The sequence below is a fragment of the Lissotriton helveticus genome, chromosome 5_1, assembly GCF_964261635.1.
Source record: "Lissotriton helveticus chromosome 5_1, aLisHel1.1, whole genome shotgun sequence".
NCBI classification, from domain to species: Eukaryota; Metazoa; Chordata; class Amphibia; order Caudata; family Salamandridae; genus Lissotriton; species Lissotriton helveticus.
The window spans coordinates 1,966,614,257-1,966,640,213 of record NC_136065.1 but is presented as its reverse complement, the minus strand read 5'-3'; the positions used below and the strand labels follow the sequence as shown (position 1 = coordinate 1,966,640,213).

General features: G+C 46.3%; 1 protein-coding gene across 2 annotated transcripts in view; it reads left to right on the top strand.

The window, feature by feature from the left end:
* FBXL20 (F-box and leucine rich repeat protein 20) overlaps positions 1 to 25,957 on the top strand; it is a 604,101-nt gene that overhangs the window by 236,439 nt on the left and 341,705 nt on the right. For both annotated transcript variants that reach the window (XM_078645644.1, XM_078645643.1), the window contains exons 3-4: positions 2,484 to 2,538; positions 10,655 to 10,729. In XM_078645644.1, coding sequence (XP_078501770.1) covers positions 2,484 to 2,538; positions 10,655 to 10,729 — 130 coding nt within the window. The remainder of the gene's footprint in view (positions 1 to 2,483; positions 2,539 to 10,654; positions 10,730 to 25,957) is intronic.

The window sequence follows — 25,957 nt, the reverse complement described above, 5'->3', positions numbered from 1 at the left end:
TGTCAAATTTTGAGATGCACAACAATCGTGTTTAATGAGTTAACATACATTAAACATGACTAATATCGGTTGCTCTCACCATTATTCTAGCTTTGATAGTTTGAATTGTCACACTTGTAGCAGTGCGACGGTTATTACTTGTGTTGGTTCTGTAATAGTCATCGCTGGCAGGGGCTATGAGTGATACAGGATGGTGTAATGAGGGATGCAGGATGGTGTAATGAGTGATGCCGAATGGTGTAATGAGTGATGCAGGATGGTGTAATGAGTGATGCAGGATGGTGTAATGAGGGATGCAGGATGGTGTAATGAGGGATGCAGGATGGTGTAATGAGTGATGCAGGATGGTGTAATGAGTGATGCAGGATGGTGTAATGAGGGGTGCAGGCTGCAGTGGCCTTCTGAAAAGGGCGTTCGCACGAACTTTTTTTTAATACAAATAATGCACTGATTCAGACCTTCTAGGGACCTGGTTGTCCCACATGTAGGTTTTTGACCAGACGCCCCCAGAGCCCTTAACCTCTGTAAATGTGCGTTGCTTCTTAATAACCTGGGCCCAGCTGCTTTAGGGTGCAGTCAGAGGCGCCTTGGGCAGCTTGCAGGGTTAATGGATAGATTAGCTTTTAAATCCTATTACTCTGGACAATCCTGCAGGGGGAGATTGGATTGTGCTGTCGGCTATCTGCAGCGCTGGAATAGCCAGGGGTGCCGCTGCAGGTCAGGAGTGAAGTGCATTGGCAGAGCAGTTTTGAGGTCGCAGTGAAGTGTTTACAGGGCAGTTCTCATGGCATGGTGTGGTGCAGTGACAAACTGTCTAGTAGGGCAGTAGGCGGCGTTGCTGTTCACGACTGAGGTGCCTCGAAAGAGCTGTGCCTGACTCTTCTTACGAAAACAGCAAGGTGCTTTGAATTTCATGATTGAGGTACATGGATGAGTTAGTGTGGGTTCGAGCGATGAGGCTGGGCATGAAAGAGAAATGTTACCTGTGGCCCTGGGTGCAAAAAAGGAGGGTATCTGCAGAGAGTGATTCGGATGCTTTAATAACGTGGTCTCTTGAGATGGACAGGGGTAGGTAGCAGGGGCGGCTGCAGTTCGGGATTGAAGTGCATGCATGAGAGTTAGAGTGGGTCCCAGTGATGAGGCAGCGAGGCTGTGCAGGAAAGAGAAATGGTGCATTGTCAGCATGGTGTCTGTGTAGGGGTAGTAGGGGCTGCTGCTGTGCAGGGTTAAGGTGCATTAACAGTGATTTGTCTTGGTCCTTGTGCCAGAATATGAGTGATGCAGCCCGGGTCAAAGGGCACTGTGAACGTTGTGAGTGGTTTACACTTCTGAAATAGTAGGACGTGCTGTAGGTCCGGATATGCTGGAGTGACAACTATTTGTGGGTGTGTATTCTGGAAAAGCAGAGGCTGTTGCAGGTACTAGATATAGTGCTTGACCTAGTGGTGTGTGTGTGATTCGGTGCAGAGAAAAGAGGGATGCTGCAGCACAAGATATGGTGCAAAGCCAACAAGTCTGGCTATAATGTACCAACACACATGTTCTTTAAATATATGCAATGGTATATACCTTTTCCCTTATTTCTTTTGTCCATGCTGAGGAACACAATAAAGAAAGTCATGCTTTCTGCATAGAATGCACATTAGAAGATAAATAAATGTGGAAAATGACGTAATGTTTGAGTGTACTTTTCAGGTGTAAAATAGTCCCTGTTTTATTCCAATAAAATTCTTCTGGAAGGCTAAATGATACGCCAAGTATCCAATAGCATGACGTGAGAAAGTAATACTCCTGAGTGGAACCAAAGCAAAAATAAATATTGGTAACAGTACATTTGGCAGACAGCTGTGCTGTCAAGCCACACATAAATAGACTCAGAAAAGATTCTACCACCCCACTGTACCCACTCCCTCCACCAATAACCTCTGCATCTCCCAAGCTTTCCTAATGGACAGATATTGGAGTTGTCTGTATGTATGTTCCTGTTACCAGACGTTGAGTAGAATAGACTGCCCACCTTCCTGCAGGGGTCAAGAAGTCTCGTCCTTCCATTGTCTGTGTCAGTGCTCTGGTCTGCCCTTTTTTCCTGGCTTCCCTTCCCAAGACTGAAAGGGCAGTCTACTGTTGGGTGGGTGAAGTTTTAATCCCTCACTGTATTGACTGCCCCCTTGATCCCTAGTTGGATAACTGGATGCCAGGGGTTGGGTTCCTTCCAGACTGCTCCCTCCCTGTCCACCTCGTGCACTGGTGGTCCTTGGTCAGTGTGGGGGTAAGCATTTCTCTTCCACTGGCACACTTGGTTCTTTGGGCTGGAATTAGGGAAACTATTGATTTAGCCACATGTGCTGTCAGCATCGCTTTCCGGCCACGCAGCTTTACCTTCATCATGCAGCAGGGATACATTTTGCTCTTATGTGTTTTTTTACTGTAATTTGTTTTCCTGCTTGCAGTGTAGTTACCAATGTATGTTCTCTTTTTTACAGGATATTCTCATTCCTGGATGTTGTAACGCTTTGCCGATGTGCTCAGGTGTCTCGGGTAAGTCAACAGGACAGGTTGGAGACCACAGATACCATTTCAGACTATATTTGTTTTAGTGCGGCGAGGACTGAAGGTGATTGTAACATTGATCATACCAGCCCCAGGAACTTAGGAACTTTCCCTGAGATGCCTCCAAATCTCCACTAGCTATTTGCCGATGTATTCATTAGATGCAATCTTTTGAGATTTGTTTGCATAGATACATTGGGTATTCCATATCCCTGCACCAGATAAGGGTGAGGCCAAATTTGGGGTATACTATGATAATGTTTTCCTGTAAGGAAATGTTAAATGGTTAACGAACGTTAGTAACTGAAATGTAGTACTTGAAAAGTAGCAATCATGGGGTTTCCCACTAATGGGCTTCGATCTCTGAAATGTTTTCACATTAGCTACTTTTTGATAATGACAAGAATGTAATAGATCAAGTTGTTGGAATCTGGACTGATTATTTAAAAGTACATGAATAGTTCACAAAGAAACGTCTTTGAATGCAAGCAATTTTTTATTGTGCTTAAATGATTAGGGCAGAAAAATGAATTCTTATATGGGAGGATCGCAATTATATTGAAATTTCCTTTTTTGGGTTACACATTTTGTGTAATGTAGTCCTGTGTGTATACTTATTCTTGAGAAGTGCTTACATGGTGTATTGTGACGTCTTGTTGTCTATGGCGAATACAAATTGATGAAGCAAGAGGTAGCGTACCATAGACCTAGAGGACATATTTGCAACTCCCCATATCAGAGATGCCTTAGTTCCCTAACGTGCTGTGTCCGATAATCCTTTATAAAGTGGGGGCTTATATTCAGCATGAGACTTCTATCTAAGGAGCTTTACCCACTGCTACACAGCTAGCAGTTGTTTGGTATGTAGCCTCTAGGGCATCTCACCTGCAGTTTATGATGAGCCCTTATAAGGTGCTGGTGTATCTGAACAAGATGAAAACCAACAAAAGAGCGACATAAACATAAATGAAAAACTAAGAGCAGTAAAGTAATTTCTGCCACCTCAACAAAAGGAGGAATAAGTAGGCGAAAAGAAAACAGAAAGTAGTGCAGTTAAGGGTGATAAAAAAGAACCCTCACGCACCAACTAGAAGTCGGATGCCAGTTGTCTTCATTGGGTTCTTGCATAGAAAAGTGATATGGTAACCACAGGTGCTTGAAAAAGTGAATCTAAAAGGAGTGTGGACTACTCCCAAGATCAGAAAATTATTTTAATAGAGGGGTAGTTCTAACTCCATCAAAAACATTAGTGAAGCGGACATACATTTGGTCATGTTAATTCAAACCAGGAAGTCCTATACAAAGACAAGAGACATGCCGGAGACTGGAGTATATTTGTGAAAGTCGCAGACATGGAGAAGGCAGCAGGTCTTTGATCTTTAAGCTCACTGCAAGATGTCCTCTCCTCTCTTGCCCAACTCTGTCAGTGTTGGCGTATACGCCGCAGCAGGCAGTTGGATTGCTGTCCCACAGGCCTTGTGAAAGGGTGGCCCGAGAGGGCAGCAGGGAGAGTGCAAAAGAGGGAGGCTGTCAGTTGAAGGGTGGTTCTTCACATGCCTACAAAACATCATTCACTTAAAAATGCATGGTTAGCCTTAAACCTATTCATACCCAAGATGGTCACCTACTCAGTCTGTTTGTCCCAGTTCACGATGGTGCCAGCCCTTTTTAAAGTGATATCCTGTCCTGCGTGGACCATATAAATAAAGGTTTTGCCTTGACATGGATGCGTCACAACACATTCATTCCTTTATTTTTAATTCGGTTCCTGGACTGCTTTGAAATGTTTTTGTCCTTGAGTTTTTTGCTCTATCGTACAGCAGTATTCTTTATTAGCGTCTCGACTACAGCTTTTGCCTGGCTCTTTCTCTGCCTAGATTCAAGTTTTTTTTTCCTTGCTTAGCAGCCCGTGTATGTTTCCTCATCTGCAGTCACGCATCACCAAGATTTCTAAGAGGTATTTTTTTGCCCGTGTGGATTTTACCTCTAACTGGGACCCTCTTAAGGAGATAGTAGACACCTTTATTCTGTATATCAAGGGTCTTCAACTTTGTCACTAACAAGACCTACTTATGTTCAATGAAAATCATCCAGAGCTACTAGTAATACTAGTATCGTACACATCAGACAAGATTACATTAGTGACCACCCTATCCAAGGTTACCAGCCATGATCTCCTCAGTACAGGATTGCCCGCACTAATGTAACAAAGGTGTAGTCAATTCAATTTCCGTCTTTATTCGATCTTAATCAATCATAAAAGACACATTTAAACAATACAGTAAATATGTAAAAGTACACAATGACATAAAAATATTGTTAAAAGGAATAACATATTAGAATTCCGTTAGAGATTAAAAAAAGATGCCAGTGCTATTAAAACAAAAATGATATCATAAAAATATAAAAATTCATGATAAGAAGCTTTTTTTAAATCCATAATAAGGCTAGGCATAGTTGAAGTCTTAAATTTAAAAAAAAAATTTTTACTCGTACGAAAACTGGAGAATAGTGTTACACAATACATCAGGTTACATAGTGCCTTGCAAATTATTCCTTCTAAGTGCCCAGGTCCAGCTTAATAATTTGGCCATAGTAATAACTATGACTTCAGTGGTATCTGTTTTTAGGATACGCAGAGCCATATGGCAAGATCTTGTTCCGATAATTTTACAGACCGGTTTTAGCCACTTCTGTCAAGGGCCCTTATATGCGGGGCACACAAACAGGACGTGATAAAGTCTCATCTTGAGTTACACAAATATGACATTTTGTGTCTTGACTTTTCCCCCACTTTTTCATAAAAGGTTTTAGTGGGAGGGTGCCCACTCTAAATTGATGAAATAATTTTCTGTCTCCGGGGCACGTGATAATATCCCAATAGGCCTCCAACCTGTATTTGCTTTTAAAATCAAGGAAGAGGCCAGTAAGGGAAGCACCAGAGACCAAAGACCGAGACTGTTGATAAACCATGTCCCTATATAAGACTTTGAAATCTTGTTTAGATGGAAAAGAATTCCCTTCAGGGTCCTCCCACAAATGAATGAGCTCCATGTCTAATAACATAGCCTTAATCTTTCGTAGCCACAAGATTTTGTTAGATTTATCAGCTTCTCTAATAAATTTAGCAGCTTTTGCATACGGTGCTAACTCTGCAGTAGTCCAAACTCGACGCCAATAAGCGAGTGGTCTGAAACCCGCAGCTTTCTCAAAAGAAATGCACCCTAGATCTAAAAGTAGGGGCCTAAGAGGGGGAGATTGAGGGAGGCTGGTTAATGACCTTAGAAACTTATTCTGAGCTACGACAAATGGAGCTAAGTTTTCGATGCCCCATAGTTCCGCCCAGTAAATTGACGCTCTAACCTTTCCTTGGTATATGGCAAGGGCCGGTCCAACTGGTTTGGTCTGGGATAACCGGAATTCTTTTAAAAGGGCCCCTGCTAATTGGTTATGCCTTAAGACTAGTAAATCTAGCTGTGGCTTCCAGTTCATACGTTTGCCCATAGTAACACCCAGATATGTAAAGGAGTCAGTTTGTTCCAAGGACATATTATTCATTTCTACTGTAGCCATCACTATTTTATACCTATGCAAGACCATGTACTTCGTCTTTTCAACGTTGACCGCTAGACCATGGTCACTGCAAAAAAGAGTAAATCGATCAAGGGCTCGCTGACGACCGGATTGCGTCTTAGACAAAATTAAAGTGTTGTCTGCAAATATTAATAGCGGAAGCCTAGATCAAGCAAGAGTAGGAGCGTCCGTTGGATAATCAATATAATAAGAGATAACATTATTTATGAACAAGGAGAAGAGGGTAGGGGCCAAAAAACACCCCTGCTGTACTCACTTGCTCACAGGAAAACGATCTGCTAACTCCCCCTGCGGACCCCATCGTACTTTGGCATATATTGACTCATGTAATTTTACAATAATAGATAGGATCTCAGCAGGCATCCCTGCTTCCCTAAGTGTGTCCCACATCTTACGGCGGGGGACTAGATCAAATGCAGATTTAAGGTCTACAAATGCAGCATAAAGTTTCCCCCCTGCTAAGACCACAGTATTCCACTATATCATCATGAATCTAAAAACTTGGTCGACAGTGCTAACTAAACCCTGCTTGATAGGTGGATAGGATTTCATTATCATCTATCCAACTATTTACCCTACTTAGCACTACTCTAGCCACAATTTTTTGTATAGTGTCTATTAGGCTTATGGGCCGATAATTAGTTGGACTTGCACGATCCCCTTTTTAGGTCTCGCGCCTGCGATGCATATGGCAAAGCCATATGCATCGCGCAGGCGCGATACTATTGTTGCTGGGTCTGCTTCCCAGGAGATAGGAGATGTCACGCGCACGCTCTGGAAGGCGATCGGCGCCGGCCGCGCGCGCGTTTCCCAATCTCCTGTCTCTCTGGGAAGCAGACCAGCAAGCCCCGCCAAGGTACCACGAGCACGTCCCACGTGGGCGCCTACCACGAGGACGACCGCAGCAGCAGGGCAGCCTCGCCGCTCACGGCATCTCGCTCAGCGATCGCTCGCAATCACTGAAAAGACCGTACTCCTGCAGCAGGTAATCAAACCGTGACTCGAGGCGCATGTAAACTCAATCCCTCCAAAGCAAGCGATATAACGTAAACCAATATGCTTGTGATAAGCAAACCCCAATTTGCCTGGCAAGTACGTTTTCCCCATCGAAAAACACACAACGAAAACCGCTGTAAACACGCCGCAAAATTAAATAAAATTATGGAAACGACTCTGGTGGGACCCGAACCCACAACCTATGAATGCCTTCGCAGCTAGCCTAGAAGACCAACGCGCTAACCATAGCGCCACCGAGCCCCTGAGGTTGTGGTAGAACTAAGTTCTTAGTGGCTGAGACTGCCCATTGCATAAGTATGCCCACCGGTGACACCACAGCGCAAGCTAGTTAAAGAGGCACAGTAGCTAGATATTTTCGATGGTGCTCCCCATGACGAAAGCCTCTCCAAACATCAGCCCTATCCCTAAAACATAGCACTCAATGTGCACAACAGAGTAGCCGTGCAACGCGACTGCCCCAGTATCGTATTATCATGTTCAGTGCCCCCGAGAACCACACGCCGTGTCCAGACCGCCCCAATCACACGCTAAGCAAAGTCACAAAAGGCCAACTTCCTACTTCACCGGCACTCGGCAGAGGCCAGCCCGGCCAGCTCAGGCCGCCCGAAGGGCGGAGCGGGCACGAGAGGGGTGGAACTGACCCGATCCCACGCTCCCCCACGGAAAGCCCTAAGCCCAACCTCACCTCACGGGGAACCCGTCGCGACCCCTACAAAAATCGCACAAACTTAAATAGCTTAAAATAGCGCGAACTCGGCCCGTAGGTCTAGGCGCGCTTTACATTAGCCCCGATTGCTTGCACCTTCAGGCACGGGGTAGTACTGTAACTAATTCAGTAAATGCCTGTTAGTACGGCTCGAACTATACCAGACGTCCCCGAAGCGCTTACAAAAGTACCGGTTGCCTGCTCATTCAGGCACAGGGGAAAGTGCATAATCTTTAATAAATCAGGCATTCTAAGCGTATTGAGGAAATTATAAACCCAGGAACGAACCGGGAACCTTCAGATCGAACGTCTACCGCTCTGCGCACTGAGCTGATTCGGGCTTAGTAATTAGCAATCCAACATGTATCTAGCGCGAACTCGACCCAACGTTCTTGAAGCGCTTTACAAGCACACAGGTAATACAGTAGTCTCACGGCTTACATAGCGCACCATAAAAGTCAAGAACACATCACCCGCGGGCCCATACACGCGAGCCCAGCACACATGCCCCCGAATACCCACGACCGGGCACTGGAGCACGGCATAGGCCTCTGAACCCACGCTGTCCCCTCACCCGAAATGGCGAAATTAACCAAAATGCACCTTTTAATCGATATTTACATTTTTGGGCACCGGGGTCTATTTAAACTATAGCGGCTGCGCTCCTTTCTTTCTTTCTTAACTTTGCCAGCGCAGTCCTGTTTAACAATAGCGGCTGCGCTCCTTTCTTTCTTAACTTTGCCAGCGCAGTCCTGTTTAACAATAGCTGCTGCGCTCCTTTCTCTAATTACATTGTTAGCGCGGTCCGCTTTGACCATAGTGGTCACTCTCCTTTCTTTATTTACTTTGCCAGCGCAGTCCACTTTAAATATAGCGGCTGAGCTCCTTTCTTTACTTACTTTACGACGGCAGTCTGCTTTAACTATAGTGGCAGCATTCTTTTCTTTGTATTGGAGTACTAGACATTACTTAATGCATGCTCGGAGTGGGAAGGTGCACATTTTGCATATAGGCTCAATTGACTAGTACTCCTGGATCTCCCGTGAAATAACCAAAACCATCTCACCCCTCCCACTTGCACGCCCCCACTACCCTGTCGAGGTCGAGAGTTTAAGCTATTGGCATTGTAAATACCAATGCCTTTTATTTATGTGTTAGTTTTCTAAACAGGTGAATTAAAGGTATTGTCATTTACAATGCCAATAGGTTAAACTCTATCAAATGCGAGACCTATTGCACTGCAAGTGCTTGTTTGTAAATGGGAATGATTTCAGCCCCGTGCCACGATTCAGGAATAGGGGAACCTCTGGCCAGACCATTAACAAGAATAAGTATGTAATTCAACCAGTTCTCCCGATCTGACTAAAATACATCCGCCGGTATACAATCCGGTCCCTGTGCCCTGCCTGCTGCTACACAATCAAGAGCTCTCTTAATCTCCGCCATAGTTAAAATTAAAACTAAATCCGTCTCTACACGGGGCAAGTACCCTGTGCTATCTTCAGATGAGGAAAATTGGGTCTGATAGTGTGCCACCCAAAGTTCTGGAGGAACATTATTAACTGGGGCCGGGCCGGCACTGCCACTGCCCCATTTAATCAGGTGCCAGAACCGACACCAATTTTTCCCATTGCTTGCTTCCAGCAAGTCCCTCCATCTAATCTCATCAAAAGCCTTCTTTGCCCTAAGTTGGGTTGCCTTATATTCTAACCTTAGTTCCCTTACCTCCTGCGTAGAACCCACCCTAATCGCTTGGGACAATTGTCTAAAAGCTAAGCTACATGCCCCATTATACCATTTTGCGGTTTTATACACTGGAGTAGTCAATTTGAAATGCCTAAACATGGGTAATACATAACAGCCACAGATGCAATGCCCCCTGGGACCAAAGTAATAATAATAGTAATAAGTCTCTTACGGCTGCATGAGTTATCATTCACATATCAGAAGTAAATAGATTTTGGAAATTATGGTTTCTGAAAATACACACATTTTCATACCAAATACACACCTTTCGGTTTTGGTAGACATATATTACTTCAACTAAACAAAAGCTTCCAATTTAGTAGGCTGGACTGCACACATGAGAGCTGCTCACAGGTAGCAGGAGATCTACCAGTAGCTCACAAGCTACTCGTTGGAGAAGCCTGCTGTATATTAAGTGCAGGGTTGCCCTGTTGATTCTCGTGGAGTTTACCTTTCTTCAGTCAGTCAGGTAGTAAACTTGAGAAACCTTTGTAGAATCCAGCCCTTGGCAAGTAGGAGCTTGTGTTCTCTGGATCTTCAAGCCAGTAATCTACGATGCCCCTTGTAGACCAGAAGCTTATCTTCAGTATGATGCTCTGCTGAATACGGGGACTCCTTACAGAGAGAGAGAGGGCGAGCTTATGTTTAGTGTGATGATACCTAAACCTCCAGTGCATCATTAGCACTTACACAATGGGAGCTTGTGTTCATTATAGTCCCTCTGACCTGAAATGTACTACATGCCCTTACAGAGCCAGAGGTATAGTGCGGCCCTAACCTACAGTACATGATGGGCTCCTAGAGAACTACGGCTTGTGTTCTCTATGGCGTTAGATGGTGTCCGTCAGACCCAGATAACCATTTGTTCTCAGTCAGTGAATGTGAGTAACAAGCAGTACAGGAAGAAACACATGGAAACCCTCTGGCAGCAAGAGGGACATTGGGAATAGCTTTTAGGGTTTAGACGGAAGCACAGCTACCAGTTTCACTGTTGTGGCCAAATGTTTCTAGCTAATCTCTCCCCCTCTCTTTTGTCTAAAGGCCTGGAACGTCCTTGCTCTCGATGGCAGCAACTGGCAGAGAATTGATTTGTTCGATTTCCAGCGGGACATTGAGGTACAAATCCTAAAAGTGCTTCTTGATTGGGAAGTGAGGGCGTGTTCACTGTGCTGCCTGCCACTCTGTTGTGTCTCTTTTGTATTTCTGATAAATGATCACTCCCTATCCTGGCCCTGATCTCTGTGTGTAAGGAACGCTTGCACTTCTGCTAGTGTGCACTGGTCTTTCCTGTGTGTGACAATGAAGCTTGCTTCCTGGCCCTGATCTCTGTGTGTAAGGAACGCTTGCACTTCTGCTAGTGTGCACTGGTCTTTCCTGTGTGTGACAATGAAGCTTGCTTCCTGGCCCTGATCTCTGTGTGTAAGGAACGCTTGCACTTCTGCTAGTGTGCACTGGTCTTTCCTGTGTGTGACAATGAAGCTTGCTTTGCTGATGCTGTTCTGCGTGTGAAGAACGCTTAAATGGGCGCTACTCTATTGTATCTGTTCTGTGTGTCAGAAAATTGTATTGCTACTGCACATACTTGCACTGTTGTTTCTGATTGCTGTACCTTGCACATGCATCCCACAGGAGTTAGACCCTGCTGCATCTGTTCTGAAGTATAGCTGCTGACTGTCTGACAGCGAAGACTGGGGCTCAACCGTGGAGGTTGAAGTTGTTTGCTGCAGGTGTTGCATGGTCCAACCTAATGTGACTTTGCAAACTCTGCCAGGTACAACCACTTCAGCACTTGACTATCTGAGGGCGACTGCAAAATCACAAGCTTCTCAGGGAACCAACAGATGAAAGAACTTTAAAGTCCAGCCCAGTACTTGTCTTTTTGAAAAAGAAAACACTATTAATTACTCAGCAGTACAAAATACTACACAATTCAATTGCAAATACAGGATGACAACCCTGATCAAGGCTCTCTTGTGGATACTACGTCCCATCCCTTCTCTCTGTGCTGTCTCCCACGCAGCTGACCCCATCTGTGATTGCCCCCAGCAAGCTTTGGAAGAAACAGGTATTAGGCTCAGGTGAAGATTTTCCCCCCAGAAGTTAACTGTGCCATCTCTTCGCTCTTGCCTTCAATCCGAGCGTGCCCATCTGCATGTTTGCAGCAGCTCAGTCCGCCCACAGGTGGAGGTCACTGTAAAAGTCTGCGGCCTCAGCAGCGGTCGCGGCGGTGGTCCGGCGCACCTTGTGTCCTCACCAAGCTCGATTGTCCTGGGCTGTCAGTCTGATGACGCAGCGCCAGGACACCTTCGGGTAGCATTTGCGCTCTAGAAGTGTCAATTACATTAACATGACACTTGATGGTTTGATCCTGCTGTATGGGTGCCCTCGTCAGTCGTACGTACCCTGCATCTGGGCGGACGCACATCTAGGCAAGTGGTGCTAGACCTGGGCAATGCCACCAAAAGCCAGTTGCAACCAGACCTGGATCAACACATAGTAATGTTGATGCAGTTTCCTGTAGCTGCTGCACACAGCAGGCCGTTGCAGCCTTACCCGGGCCAATACACATGACACAGGTTGATACACATGATACAGGTCGATATAGCCCACCTTAAGACATGTTGACTGTTGCCTCTACTCCAACTTTTCGTTGTCATGGCTTTGTATATAATGTGTGTTAATGGGCCAGCTGCGGCCCTGCGTGTGTTTGTGCAGGGGATGCACAGGTACTGTGCTGCCTTTCTGGAGCTCGAGAGCAGTGGGTGTGCTGAGTCTCATCTGTTCGTGTAAGGCACTTCCCTGGCCTGCATGTGTGAAGAGGCCTGCGCGGTGCCTGCTGCTGTAGAAGACGCTATCACCACGTGGGTTTCACCCTCCCAGTATTGTTCAGTAGTACGATTCATCCAAGTTTGTATTCTAGCCCCTGCCATGGGGCGGGGGCTCCCGAATCTTTAGACTATGTCTGCCTTCTCCACAAAGGTGGCCGTGCTCTGCCAGAACACGATGCTCTTTGTATTTTATGTTTTCAGTGCTCTGCTTTTTGTGTAAAAGTTGAAGTGCCTCTGAAATCACGGAGTTTCTTATTGTGCTGCGGCGCCCTCTAGTGTACTCTGCGCACAATGCAGGTTCCCCGTTGGAGAGTGGCACTCATTGCAGTACCGTGCGTGCTGGCCGTGTTTAGTGTTGGGGTTAATTAAGTCCTCTGCGTGAAATATCTCAGAAGTAGCGACGGAACGCAGAATGTGACAGCGGAGCCCCGAGTATCCCGTATTTCAAATATATTTATTGACCTTGGCTTGGGTCCAGTGGAGCCCCCTTCCTGCGCCGCAGGTGCTTGGCTTGGGTCCAGTGGAGCCCCCTTCCTGCCCCGCAGGTGCTTGGCTTGGGTCCAGTGGAGCCCCCTTCCTGCCCCGCAGGTGCTTGGCTTGGGTCCAGTGGAGCCCCCTTCCTGCGCCGCAGGTGCTTGGCTTGGGTCCAGTGGAGCCCCCTCCTGCCCCGCAGGTGCTTGGCTTGGGTCCAGTGGAGCCCCCTTCCTGCCCCGCAGGTGCTGCGGGTCGAGCGTTACGTCCCGGAAAGCGGTGCTGCCTCAATAACTACTGATAGGAGTATTTCATACATTCGGCATTTTACTTATAGGTTTGCGTCTTGGAAGGCCGTTATCCCGAAGGTAATTAATAGAGCTGAAAGGGTTGGAAGCGAACGACGGGGAACTCATACATGTGAGTGAGCAGTGGCAGGGCTCACAGCTGCTTTGCGTGCTGTTACTGTGATTTTAATTGTGGGCACGTAGTGTTTTTATGGACTGTGCTGCACTGCATATTGTATTTTAAAACTGTACTTTTGCATGGAAAACGGCTGCACTTTTAGCGGTGTCTCCGCTGGAGTCAAGCCCTTAGTGGGCTGAGGCTTCTTGAATCCCCCCCCCGGACTCCCCGACTCACCAGACGCATTGGGGTGCCTGTCTTGTCTTCCCTCCTCCACGCCTCGGTCCGACAGGGTGGCTAGCACCGTTGAGCGGAGGGCGTGGAGGTGAGAGACAGTCACTTCCGCTTCCGCCTGCGAGTGACCGGTTAGCGGTCTAGTCGCGGTGAGGCAGACGGGCTGAGGGCTTTAAAAGGAGGATGTCATTCCGGAAGCGCAGCGGACGAGCGCAGCGGGCGCGACGAAGGCGCGCCGAAGTGTCGCCAAAGTCGAGCCCGTCTGCGCCCGTCCGCGGCCGACAGCGGGCTAGGGCGTTAACCCCTGGTCGTAAGATCCGCTGGTCTAAGGACCAACTCCTTGGCTTCCGTCCTCGCTCTGCATCCTTGTGTATGCATGGCATGACGAGTGACGAAAGGGAATGTCCTCACTGCGGTTACCATTTTACTACTCTGTTGCGGGACACCACGGAGCAAGCACTTGCCTGTGGCCTCCTAAATGTAAGGTCACTACGTAAACATAGCTGATTCTAGATAAAAAGTTCGACCTACTGTTTCTTACGGAAACTTGGTTAGACCAGTTTTCCGACTCGGACATTATCGAGGCCACGCCGGAGAACTATTCTTGGGTTAGGCAGGATAGGCCTGAGGGGGTGGGAGGGGGGATTGCTATTATTTTTCGAAACACTTTGGGATGTTGCCTAGAGCGCACGCTGATTGTGGAGAGTGAGGCGGGTGTCTTCACTATTCAAATCAATGGGGGCACGACAATCAAAGGTTGTCTGGTTTATCGGCCGCCAGGGGCATGCACAAAGTTTAGAGAGAGCCTGCTAGAAAGCCTTATGGAGGCTACCCTACGCAGGGATAAATTTCTCCTATTAGGAGACCTGAACCTGCATTTAAACTGCCCAGAGGAAACAGGGGTTAAGGACTTCTGTCGGGATATGCTAGCTCTTCAACTGGAATTGAAGCTATTGGACCCCACGCACCGCCAGGGACATCTTCTGGACCCGGTTTATGCTAACTGGGGAGGTGTGGAGGTGTCAGGAATAGAGCTGATCCCCTGGACAGACCACTTTTTGGTGGCATTTTCCATACAGAGCTTAAAATCCAATAAAGCCAGTCAGGCACCCCTTAACTATCTGAGGAGGAAGTGGGCGAAATTCTCGGTGGAGGATTTCAACCAAGTTTTAAGTAGGGGTGGTCAGCCTGGTGGCGAAGACATAGAAACAGCGGTCTCTAACCTGAATCAGCGCATTACTGAAGCACTTGACCAGACAGCTCCACTCTGCCGCACATCCACAGGTGCCCGGAAAGAACGATCAGCCCCATGGTATAGTGGTGAGCTGAGGTTAACAAAGGCAGATTGCAGGCGAGCCGAAAAAGTCTGGAGGGTGTCTTATGACAATCAGGCTAGAGAACTGTTCTTGGAAAAAAGGCGCCTGCACCATAGGCTGATTAAAAAGTCTAAGGCAGCCTACTATGCAGGACAAATCTTGGGGTCGGAGAATTCAGCCAAAGAACTCTTCGGTATTTACAAGTCTCTGACCACGGTAAATTCACCTACTGAGCCGGAGAGTTCCTCAACGGAGTCATGTGACCGAATTGCCGAATATTTTTCAACTAAAGTCGGAAAGATGTACTCGACTTTCCCTAATCCACCGACTGGGATTGACTGCGAGGCAGCATTTGGGGACACGGAGACGGCAGGGCATCTTACTAACTTCCACACCCCCCCATTTGAGGATTTAGTAGTGGTGTGTCGCTCTGTCAAATCAGGGTCCCCGTGGGATCCAGTGTCACCCAAACGCCTGGCGGACAGCCTTGAAGTTCTGGAGCCTTATATGAGGCATGTCCTGGACATTTCCTTCGGATCGGGGAAGCTGCCTGAGGGGTGGAAACAGGCGGTGGTGCCCCCGCTTCGGAAGAAACCCCACTTAGGCTTCGAGGTATTAGAGAATCTGAGGCCCATCTCCCTCCTGCCTTTTCTGTCCAAAGTGGCAGAAAAGGTGGTTAATACCCAAATCATGAAGCATGTGGAAGAGACGGGACTGCTCCATGCGACGCAGTTTGGTTTCAGACCACGCCATTCCACCGAGTCTGCCCTCCTTATGGCTACGGAACATCTGAGGGAGGGTGTGGATGCAGGCCAAACTATGGCCTTGATCCTGTTGGACCTCAGCGCGGCGTTCGACACTGTAGCGCATAACATCTTGCTACAGTGTCTGAACAGAGGTGGCATCTCTGGCACCGCGCTGAGATGGATCCAGGACTTCCTTAAGGGGAGAAGCTTTCGAGTCAGGCAAGGAGACTGCTACTCAAAAGGGGTCCCCTTGGGCCAAGGCGTGCCGCAGGGTTCGTCATTGAGCCCGACCCTTTTTAATATGTATGTCGCGCCGGTTGCCTCGATTGTGGAGAGTCATGGTCTCCAACTAGTTTCGTATGCCGACGATACGCAGCTGGTGATCTCCCTATCGCACGCGCCCTGTCTTGCTGCCGATGGCTTCCGCTCGTGCATGAAAGATCTTGCCGAGTGGATGGCTATCAACTGTTTGAAGCTTAATGGCAGCAAGACAGAGGTGCTGGTGGTGGGGAGAGCCCAGTCTGCCTGGTCGTCGGCATGGTGGCCACCTTGTCTTGGACCAACCCCAACCCCCTGTCAAGAGGCACGTAATCTGGGGGTGTGGTTTGATGCGGGTCTTACCTTTGGCCCCCAGATCAACCGGGTGGTAGGAGTTTGTTTTGGGATCCTGAAGAAACTGAGAAAGGTCCTAGACTTACTCCCGATCGGTGCCCGTCAAACCTTGGTCCATGCCCTGGTGACAGCTAGGTCGGATTACGGAACCTGTTGTACCTGGGGGCTCCGGAAAAAAGTATGGCACGCCTGCAAGTGCTGCAGAATGCGGCAGCTCGTTTGATTCTCAGGCTGCCCAAAAGGGCGCCTTCTAAGGCGGCCCTCCAGAAGCTTCACTGGCTCCCCGTGAGGAGAAGAGTGGAATATAAAGCCCTCTGCACCTGTCATCGAATCTTGAATGGCAGGGCGCCCGACCCTCTGAATAAACTGATCGAAGTGTATCATCCAACACGAGCACTTAGATCCGCTGGGGGCGGTCTACTGAGGATCCCCAGAGTTAAAAAAGCACGCATGGGAGGTAGGTCCTTCAGATGCTTAGCGGCAAGTAACTGGAATAAACTACCAGTGGACCTGCGCTTGGAACCGGAGGAAGCTAGGTTCCGAGCAAAACTGAAAACATTCCTCTACTCTAAATAAGTGTCCGCTGTGCTTCTGTGCTCCCTGCTCGCTGCCTCTCCCTCTTTTAGCGCGCGGACACGCCGGTGTGCGTAACGGCGCGCTCTACAAATGTCCCAATAATAATAATAATAATAATAATAATAATAATAATAATAATAATATATTTAACGCTTTGAAGAAGTGTATGGTGGTTTGGTACCAGCAGAAATAAGAAAAGCAAGTTGCAAGAAGCCGTGGAATATCACGCTTGTTGATCCCCTGGAAGCCAGGTTAGCTAAATAATTGGTATGACCCAGTCAAGTCAAATGGGCATCTAGGGGAGAAGGCTAGGGTACAGTTCTTCAAACTGTGGGGCGCGCCCTCCTGGGGGGTCGTGGATGGGTTCCCATGGGTGCGCAAAGGCCTCTGCAAGCACATGTAAATGAAGACGCCTGGAAGTGCAGCGATGTTTATCTGCTGTATTTCCAGGCTGTCTTCATTTACTCCCAAGCCCTCAGAGTTGCCGTGGGGCCAGAGGTCAGTGGGCGTTCGGCGGGCAGTGTCTGGAGTCTTATTAAGTCTCCAGCACAACCAAGTATTTCACAGGTCTTTAACGACCATTTAAATACCTTCAGGAACTGGTTACCAAAGCTTAGTTTTTTTTTCTTTTTCCTGGGCCCCGACTCTGCCTATTCCTTACAATTGTATTATAAATTTACTGCTGTAGGGAGGAAATGCATTTCATGAAAAAGAGTACAAAAAAGGGTTGCCAATAGAAAAAATGCCTGCCTTGTGTGTTTAAAGAGCCTGAAAAGACCCTGCTTTGCCACTAAATATGGTCTTAAATAAAAAAGTATGTATTCATTTGTAAAGTGACTTTCTGTCTGTTCCTTTCATTTTCAGACATGAATCATTCAGGCAGCCCTAGAACACATTTAAAAGTGCTTTATATTTGCTTTTAAAAGAGCGCACAGTTAAGTGCTGAAAATAGGGCTTCAGGTGAATGTTTATTTTTGTAATGTCTGCAACATCAAAATAATGAGCTGGCAACCCTAATCAGAAGACTGGAAGTTTGTTGCGGATCAGCACATTATTTATTTCACCCTCGATTCCCTGATTAATTCCATAATAGCAATAGTTTAACTTATATCTGAAACCCTACACCACATCAATAACATGCTGATTAACTTCAAGTGTCTGGGAATTCCCCCTGCATTCAGACAACTCAGTGCTCATTCTCACCCTTCACTTTCACACTCACCCTGCACTCTCAGCACATAGTTAGGGTTTTCCGCATTTGCCACATAATCCATCATCTGCAGCATAATTTGCAGATTTAAAAATGCAGCAACACGTTACCTCGCATGTAACATGTGTTGTCGCATGTAAATGTAAAATGTAAATTGATACTTGTATAGCACACTACTCACCCGCAAGGGTCTTAAGGCGCTTGTACGAATATCGCTGTGGAACCCATCCTGGCTTTCCCTGTGAGGTGTCCACTCCTGGGCACCCCCAAGGTGGAGGCCACGGATCCTTAGCGTTGTGGGGGCCGTTGTGGAGATTAAGCAAGCTATTGCCCAGAGTTGCAGAGTGGGACTCCATGATTGGAATAGGCACTGAGGCGAGAATTATCAGGTCCGAGGAAATTGAGCCCAAGACCCGCTGAGGTGGGAATTGAACCCTGGTCCCGGGCCAGACCTCTGCATCAGGGTCTGCCGTTCTAACCATTGAGCCACATTTCTCCCCTATACTGGTCACCTTTCTGTTGCTTATTGCTATATGTGGGTGTTAATGTGGTACTTATGAGGGTCAATAAAGGCCAGGACAATGTTAACAAGTGTAAAAATAGCAAAATAGTGCAGTAATGCTATCACAAAATATGCAGCATAATTCGCCTTTGCTTGCTGCAGAATTGTCAACCATGCTGCATAATTTGGCCTTCTCCAGCCGCATAATTCCAATGGCCCTGTTTATAGTGCTATGAGGTCCCAGACTGTAGTAGAAAGCACTGTGAATATGCAAGTCATTATTTTAAAACAGTATTTACATACTCTAAGCTAGGCTGCTGCAAAATGATGCAGTGATTGAGATAAAACAAGTTCTTACAAAATATACTTTTTAGTAATAAGTAATCAAATTGTATCTAATGCAGACATTTTTGTAAGTGTCTCCACTATTCTAGATCCCAGCTGATAACTCAGTTACATTACATCTTAAAAAGAATAGATCTTTGCCACCATAAAGCTTTAAGCAGATCCACTGGAATTATTCAGCAGAAGAGGACAACATTATGTGGCAGGTTTGACTAAATTATGCGGCAAGAAAAGGTAAATTATGTGGCACAATGCGCCACTTTGTGTGGTTAGTATTACTTCATTATTTTGTCCTTTTAACTCACAATAACACTGTCAGGGGAAATATTTCACCTCATTAGTACCAGTTTAACACCCAAATACAGCAGAAAGCAACTACAAGATTACCAGTCAATCTTTGCAAAGGGCCTTCCACTGCTCCGGAACATGTTGCAAATGCACTAAACTGATAATTATATGGAAAAAGCAGCTACTGCATAAACTCATAATTTCAGTGGCCCTGTCTTTAAGTGACTCAATCAATTAATGGCTGGTAACTTTCTGCACTACCGCCACACACTTTCAGGCACAGGCATCTCAAAGTCCGTATTAACCATTCAGGGGAAGTTTTTTTGTGAAAGCCGAGTCCATGGGGTGGCAGGTAGAAGGCCAGCAGGGTTGCATTCAGATGCAGAGCCCTAATCTTCTCGATCCTTGGAGCCTCATAGAAATGGTCTAGAAAAGCAGCAAGGTTCAAAGATATTGTCAAAGAGAAGGCCCAGAATAAGGAGCACTGTATGCAGACTCATTTTTATGTTTACAAATGGCCAGAGACCGCTTCTTCAGAGAGATACCCCAAAGAAGGTGACAATATAAGTGTTTTTTTTTTTTTTTAAAGGGTCAATCATTAGTGAAGCTGGTACTGCTGCCAAGTGTGTAAGTGGCCACTGCTGGTTTTCATAAAGGAGCAGATGCAGCAGGACTGGGGGGCAGGAATTTGGGGGGCCCACTGAATCTCAAGTATGACTGTCTACCTTTAAAAAAAGGGGCAACAGAGCCTATTGTTCTTTCAAGCATTAGGACAGAGGTGATGATCCATCATGGTGGGGACGAGGTAAAAGAGGCCGAGGAGATAGCCTGCTACTCAGGACTGCAGTTATCATTAGTGCAGCAGGTATTGTTGCATTGGAGTCAAAGAGTATGAGGGGCTCACAACACCCCACTTATAGGGAGTAGTTTGTTTGGGATATCTGTTTTTGTTTGATGCATTTGCTGTTTTATGTCTCATGTTTGGGGCGGTTCATAAGCTATAGAAAAAGTGTTCCTGAAATCATCTCATAAGCCCCGCTCCCTGTACGCAGCTATGTCCCTCCCGCTCCCCCAATCCTTCCCATAAAGTTTTGGAGGGGGGCCCGGCCTCAAAACATTTTGCTTAGGGGGGGCTCAGAGTAAAAAAGCTTGAAGACCTCTGGGCTAGGGTGACCAGAATTTTAAAGCCAAAACCCGGGACATTTCACAAAAATAGAAGAAGGACTACAATTTTACTTCAAGCGATGAGTGCTCCTCAGCAGAGAATTACGAACAGGCAGTAAGAACATACATAAAATGCAATTTTTAAGCCCAATAGCTTGCCTGTTAATTAAATTCCTTTCTTGAAACAACGGCAAACTATCCCTGCTTTGTAAAACATAAAAAACACCTCCCACTGTTATTAGTCGACCCTCTCTAAAAACGGGGACGTGAGCTAAATTTCTTGAAATTTGCTGGGACAGCTGGTTAAATACAGGGACTGTCCTGGCAAAACGAGGACGCCTTGTCACCCTAGGAGTGTCACATATCGGCCAGCAGGATGCCCACTCGTGTTCGAAAGTTCTTGGGGGGTGAAGGAACAACAACTTAGTGTATTTCGTCGACATCCAGACTATTGATAAATCCCTGGTCTAGTACTTTTGTTTGGCGCTAATTAACCCGCGCTGGCCTCCCACGCTGCACCCCGCTGACCTCTGAAAGTTCTATTACACTTAGTCGTTGGGGAGGTGATGTGGCTAGAACATTGGAACTACGACAGGCCTCGACCCAACAACTTGTGATTCCGCGCAAATTGCTTGATATCCCCTGCCTAAAAAGGGGGGAAATGTGTAACAGTCTAGTTCTGGTTTAAAGATCTCCAATGCCATTAGACCAGGTTCTGGTTACGAAAACTGCAAAAAAAAACAAGCTAGTTAACATTTTCTTTCCTTAACTGTTAAGATATGAAAAAGGGGTACTAAATCGTCATAGACTGGCACATTCCCTTACACGCAGTTAGCACGAATGAATGAAAACATGGCTGTGCTGATTAAAATCTCACCAATATGTAATTTTCATTTACAACGCCATCGATGCTGAAAACATGGAGGTGCTTAAATGTGTGCACTACAAGTCGGAGTTACACAGATCTTAAGTTACACCTCATTACATCCTTGCCAGATTTAGATGTCACTGAATTGGGTCCTTGCCCATTGAAGGTGCGGTGGTTCACATGAACTGTTTTAAAAGGATACTCTTGTATGCAGGTTGCAAGTGCAGCTGCTGCATGCAGCCTAACATACGGTCACACATATTTTAAATGTAGCAGGATCCTGACTGACTAGCAGTAGGTTGGACAGGGATACCTAAGAAAAAGTAAACTGCTAAACATTTGATTGAACAAAAGGTGTTTGCAGACAGGACTCTGAGAATAAAGGGTAGAGAAACTAAGACCCTGCAAAGCATCGACGATTGATAGAAGCAGGCTTTGGAAGTAGCAGCCATTCGATTGAATGTTTGGCTACGAGCCAAAGCTCAGCAGGGTGGCCACATTGCATCCTTCTTCTGTTGGGTGCAGATGATGGAAACATGCCAGAAATGAGTATCCCATTTATTAGGTTAGTTTTGGGTCAACATCATTGCCATCTTGGAAGAAATACAATTAAAAAAAGATAATCTCTGCATCAATACGTAGGTATATTAGAGCAAGTGATCGCCTCTCTTGAGCATAGGAATCAGAGCAATGCTCCTGTAAATTGAAAACAGATTTCTGTGTTTGCATACATTCACAGTTTGAGTTAGAATTGTCTAGCAGACAAGCCAGAGATGACACTATTCTTGATTATACTATTATTGAGTAGCAGGAAAAATGGACGAACTTGGATGAACATCCCAAAAGAGTGACCTAGGTTGAGATCTAAATTCTCCTATGTACTATATATTCTACCTGACAAGACTAAATTCAATGAAGAGCCATATCTTGACTAGAGAAGACAGTTACCTATGAATCAGAATGTTGGAGTCCATTATGTTGTACGTGGTTGAAGATCCCAAATAATCACATCAGTATTTTTTCAGCTCTTAGCTCGCGAGTGTGCCATTTACCTTTAAGGAACTTCTGCTTCATTGTTATAGTTTTCAGATGGGTATTGCAATCTAAAGGTGTTACATAAATATTAATTTGGTTAATTTTATTAAAAAGTTATGTTTCCTTTCTGAAAAGGAATGCTGAAATATTAATTTCTTTATAGATTTTAAACATGAAACGATTATTCCAAATAGTAGTAAGAACATCTGCAGCACCATCAGAAATCCCTTACCTTGCAGTCCCAAATGTGCCTCACATGCAAGCAGTGGATGGACTCAAAGTACATGGTCCATATAATTAGTTTTTTCTTAAAATCATTTTTCATTGGTTTTTATTTATAATTGTACAGAAATGCACACCATGCAGACGTTCAAAACAGTTACATCTTAATTCGAGTGACATTAGGGTATTAAATACTGCAAACTCTGTGCCCTAGATATTCCATGGTATGTGTATGTTCCCCACGGGGTGGTCGATTATACAATTATGCATTCCCTCCATTACCTGGCACCTTGTTAGCAAAATTAGGGGTGGGTACAACTTGCAGAGTTTCACTCCGGTATTCTGCAGAGTTACGTGAAAACCGGAGGAAATTGGCATATTGTACTACTCGCTCTGATTTTTAACACCGGGAAGCTTGTTCCGCGCAGAAAAATCAGCACGAACTGCACCAATCGGCGCGCCAGGGGGCGCTGCTTTTTGAGTTTTTTTGCAGCCGCTTGAATAGATTTTCTACTCGAGCAGCAGCTTTCTCACCGTAAACAGTTGTAACCGCTCGCTTTGGGAAAATCAGATCGGGTGCCATCCGAGCGCTTAAAAATGGCCAGGAGATGGCTATTCTCACTCCACAACGTACCATTGGCGAGCCGCATGTGAGAAATAAACTGCATAAAATGAAGTGGCAAAACTCCACTAACTCCCCCAACGGAGCGAAATGTTTCACCCACCCCTAAACAAAACACAGGCTTCTATTGTGCCAGTAGGAACAGCAAACCAAACCATTAACCCTCTTGCCCTGTACAATCCTGCCAGCTTATGCAGATCCTATCCCTATTACAGCAACACTCTGTCATGCTGGTTCTTCGCTCCACTGCCCAGTTCAAAGACATTCACCAACTTTGTCTCCCCTGCTGTCCTCCTAAGCACTGAGACCAACTGGACTCTAATATCACATGATTTCACCAGCTGCTCTTGTAATGTGGTGCCCAGCATCCTCCCCCATGTGCTAGTAGGAAGCGCAGCATCACATTTGGCTGCAGCTCCACCTGGCCTCGAGCGTCATCCATCGCACTTGCCAATGCTCCATAAGTCAGAAATAAGCCTTGGCTTATCTCATAGGTATCCAGCAGGTGAGCAAGTGTGCTCATCCTGCCTTGCGAGTACAGGTCCCCCACCCTCAGAATGCCAGCTGCAGTCTACGGGTGCATGCAAAACATGTCTGCAATATTTCTCATGCCCGGTAGCCCCCAGAACAGGAGCAGTGGGCAGTGTGGCACAGGTCTCCCTCTAGCTTGTATAAACCTACCCCAGCTGGCTTACACCTCTGCATTGATATTGGGCTAGTCGGAGGATGGAGCCAGCAAAGCTGCCACAGTATTTATGAAGCGGCATAATACCATTCATAGTTGGGTGCCCTCAACACTCCTTCCAAGAGTGGGAGTGGTCTTGTGTAGTGCTACTTTTTTCCTTCCTCACCCCCAGATCAAGTCCAGCAGCATCTTGTGCAAATCCAAGAAGAAGGTGCATGGCAACAGGAGTGGGAGAGAACACATGCAGCAGCCTAGACAGGATAAGCATTTTGGCAATAGCTACGTGGTCCGCTGGTGACAAAATGGAAGGGAGTGCCTGGCAGTCGCCAGGATCTTGCCCAGATTCAAATTCACCAGGTCTGTATTATTGTGGTACACATTAACCTGGAGATACTTAAAGTTTCAGGCGCCTGTGTCAGTCTCGCATCATGGGGTACTGTCTCGTAGTGCTCTAATTGCTTTCCAGGGGAGAAGATGCAAGACTTTTGTATTCCAAACTCTTCTAGAACTGCTATCAGACTAGACAACGCCTCCTCAGGCTTGCTAAATATACTAGTGCATCATCCGCGTATAGTAATATCAAGTGTTGTTCACCACCTTGGCGGATGCCCCATTCACGGGCTTTCTGCAGCTGTATGCAGGCCAGCAGCTCTGTGGCAGATCAAATAGTATTGAACAAAATGGGCACCCCTGCTGGCTCCTGCATGCTATAGAGCACTCACTCAATATAACCTGTTCCACCCACACTCTACCTAATGGTCTCTTGTATACTAATTTTACCCATCTCCGGTACACTGGACCAATGCCTATATGTTCCAGCACTTTTTCCAAGTAGGGCACACTGAGCGTGTTAAAGGCCTTCTCATTGTCCAGTGACACTGCAGCCTCTTTCCCACGCTCTGATCCTGCCACTCTATCATGGTGAAAAGTGCTGCATGTTCGGATTAACGCTTTCTGATCTGTGTGAATGAGCTACGTTAAGCATGGCAGCAGCCAATTGGCTAACATGCTACTCAATATTTTATAGTTTTAGTTGAGGAGGGAAAGGCAATGGTAGGAGCAAACATCTAACGTGTCTTCCATTTCTTCAGGAGTACCACTATTAGAGCTTCTCTCACTGACCAGGGGAGTTTGCTCATGTCAAAGGACACTGTGTATACCTATAGAAGCTTTTCTACTGATGGGGTCTTGTATGCCAGTTTAATGCCCAGCCACAGTTCCCGCAGAGGTTTCAGCCCTACTCACAACAGAGATTTCGAACGCAAAATTCAGCACATCCAAGAGACCAGCCTCGGCGTCCTCATTTTCCAGCCAGTGTATTGCCATCGTTCGGACAGAGGGAAGGCACAGAATACCACCGGAAAACAATGAAGCAACTCAGGCTCCTGTCACCTCAGTCCCACTTCAATTAGGCAACCCTTTTTCCAAATTCTTCGATCGCTGGAAGCTCATCTCCGACAGATGGGTGTTAGACGTAAACCAGCACGGTCACACCCTGGAATTTGTTCAAAAGTTTCCAAATCTACCACTGCGCAAGGCATCACATAGTCCTCTTTCCATTCTAAAGAAAAATATTTGATTTCTTATCTCCAAATAGGCAATAGAAGATGTGCCGTTCAATCGGCGCAACCAAGGTTTCTACTCCACTTCTTTCTCATCAAGAAGTCAGGAAAGTGGAGACATGTAATGGATCTGAGGCTCTTCAAGTTCATCAAAAAGCAACCCTCCAGTATGCTATCTTTTCCGGAGATTTTTCACCTGGTGGACTCAAGAGACTACCTATCCTCCTTAGATCTACTGGATGCATATTTCCGTATTCCAATACATCGGAAGCACCAATGGTTTCTTAGGTTTGAGGTGACAGGGTGCCATTACCAGTTCAGGGTGCTCCCCTTCTGTTTGAAGTAGGCTTCCAGAGTGTTTACCAAGTGCCTGGCTCAGGTGACTGCCTTTCTCAGACGTTCAGGTCACCTAATGTTGCTGTACTTGGACCACTGGTTGGTAAAGGGTCCCACTTTCTGTTCAACAAAGAAGTCAACAGTGGCTTGTCTGCGTCTTTTTCAATCTTTAGGCCTCAAGCTCAACGTAGAGAAATCCTTACTCGTTCCGTCCAGATCAGTGGTGTTCCTAGGGGCAATCCTGACCACAAAGCTGTCAAAGGCTTTTCCCACAGAAAAATGGATTTCCTGCTTAGCAGCACTCATGCTATCACTGT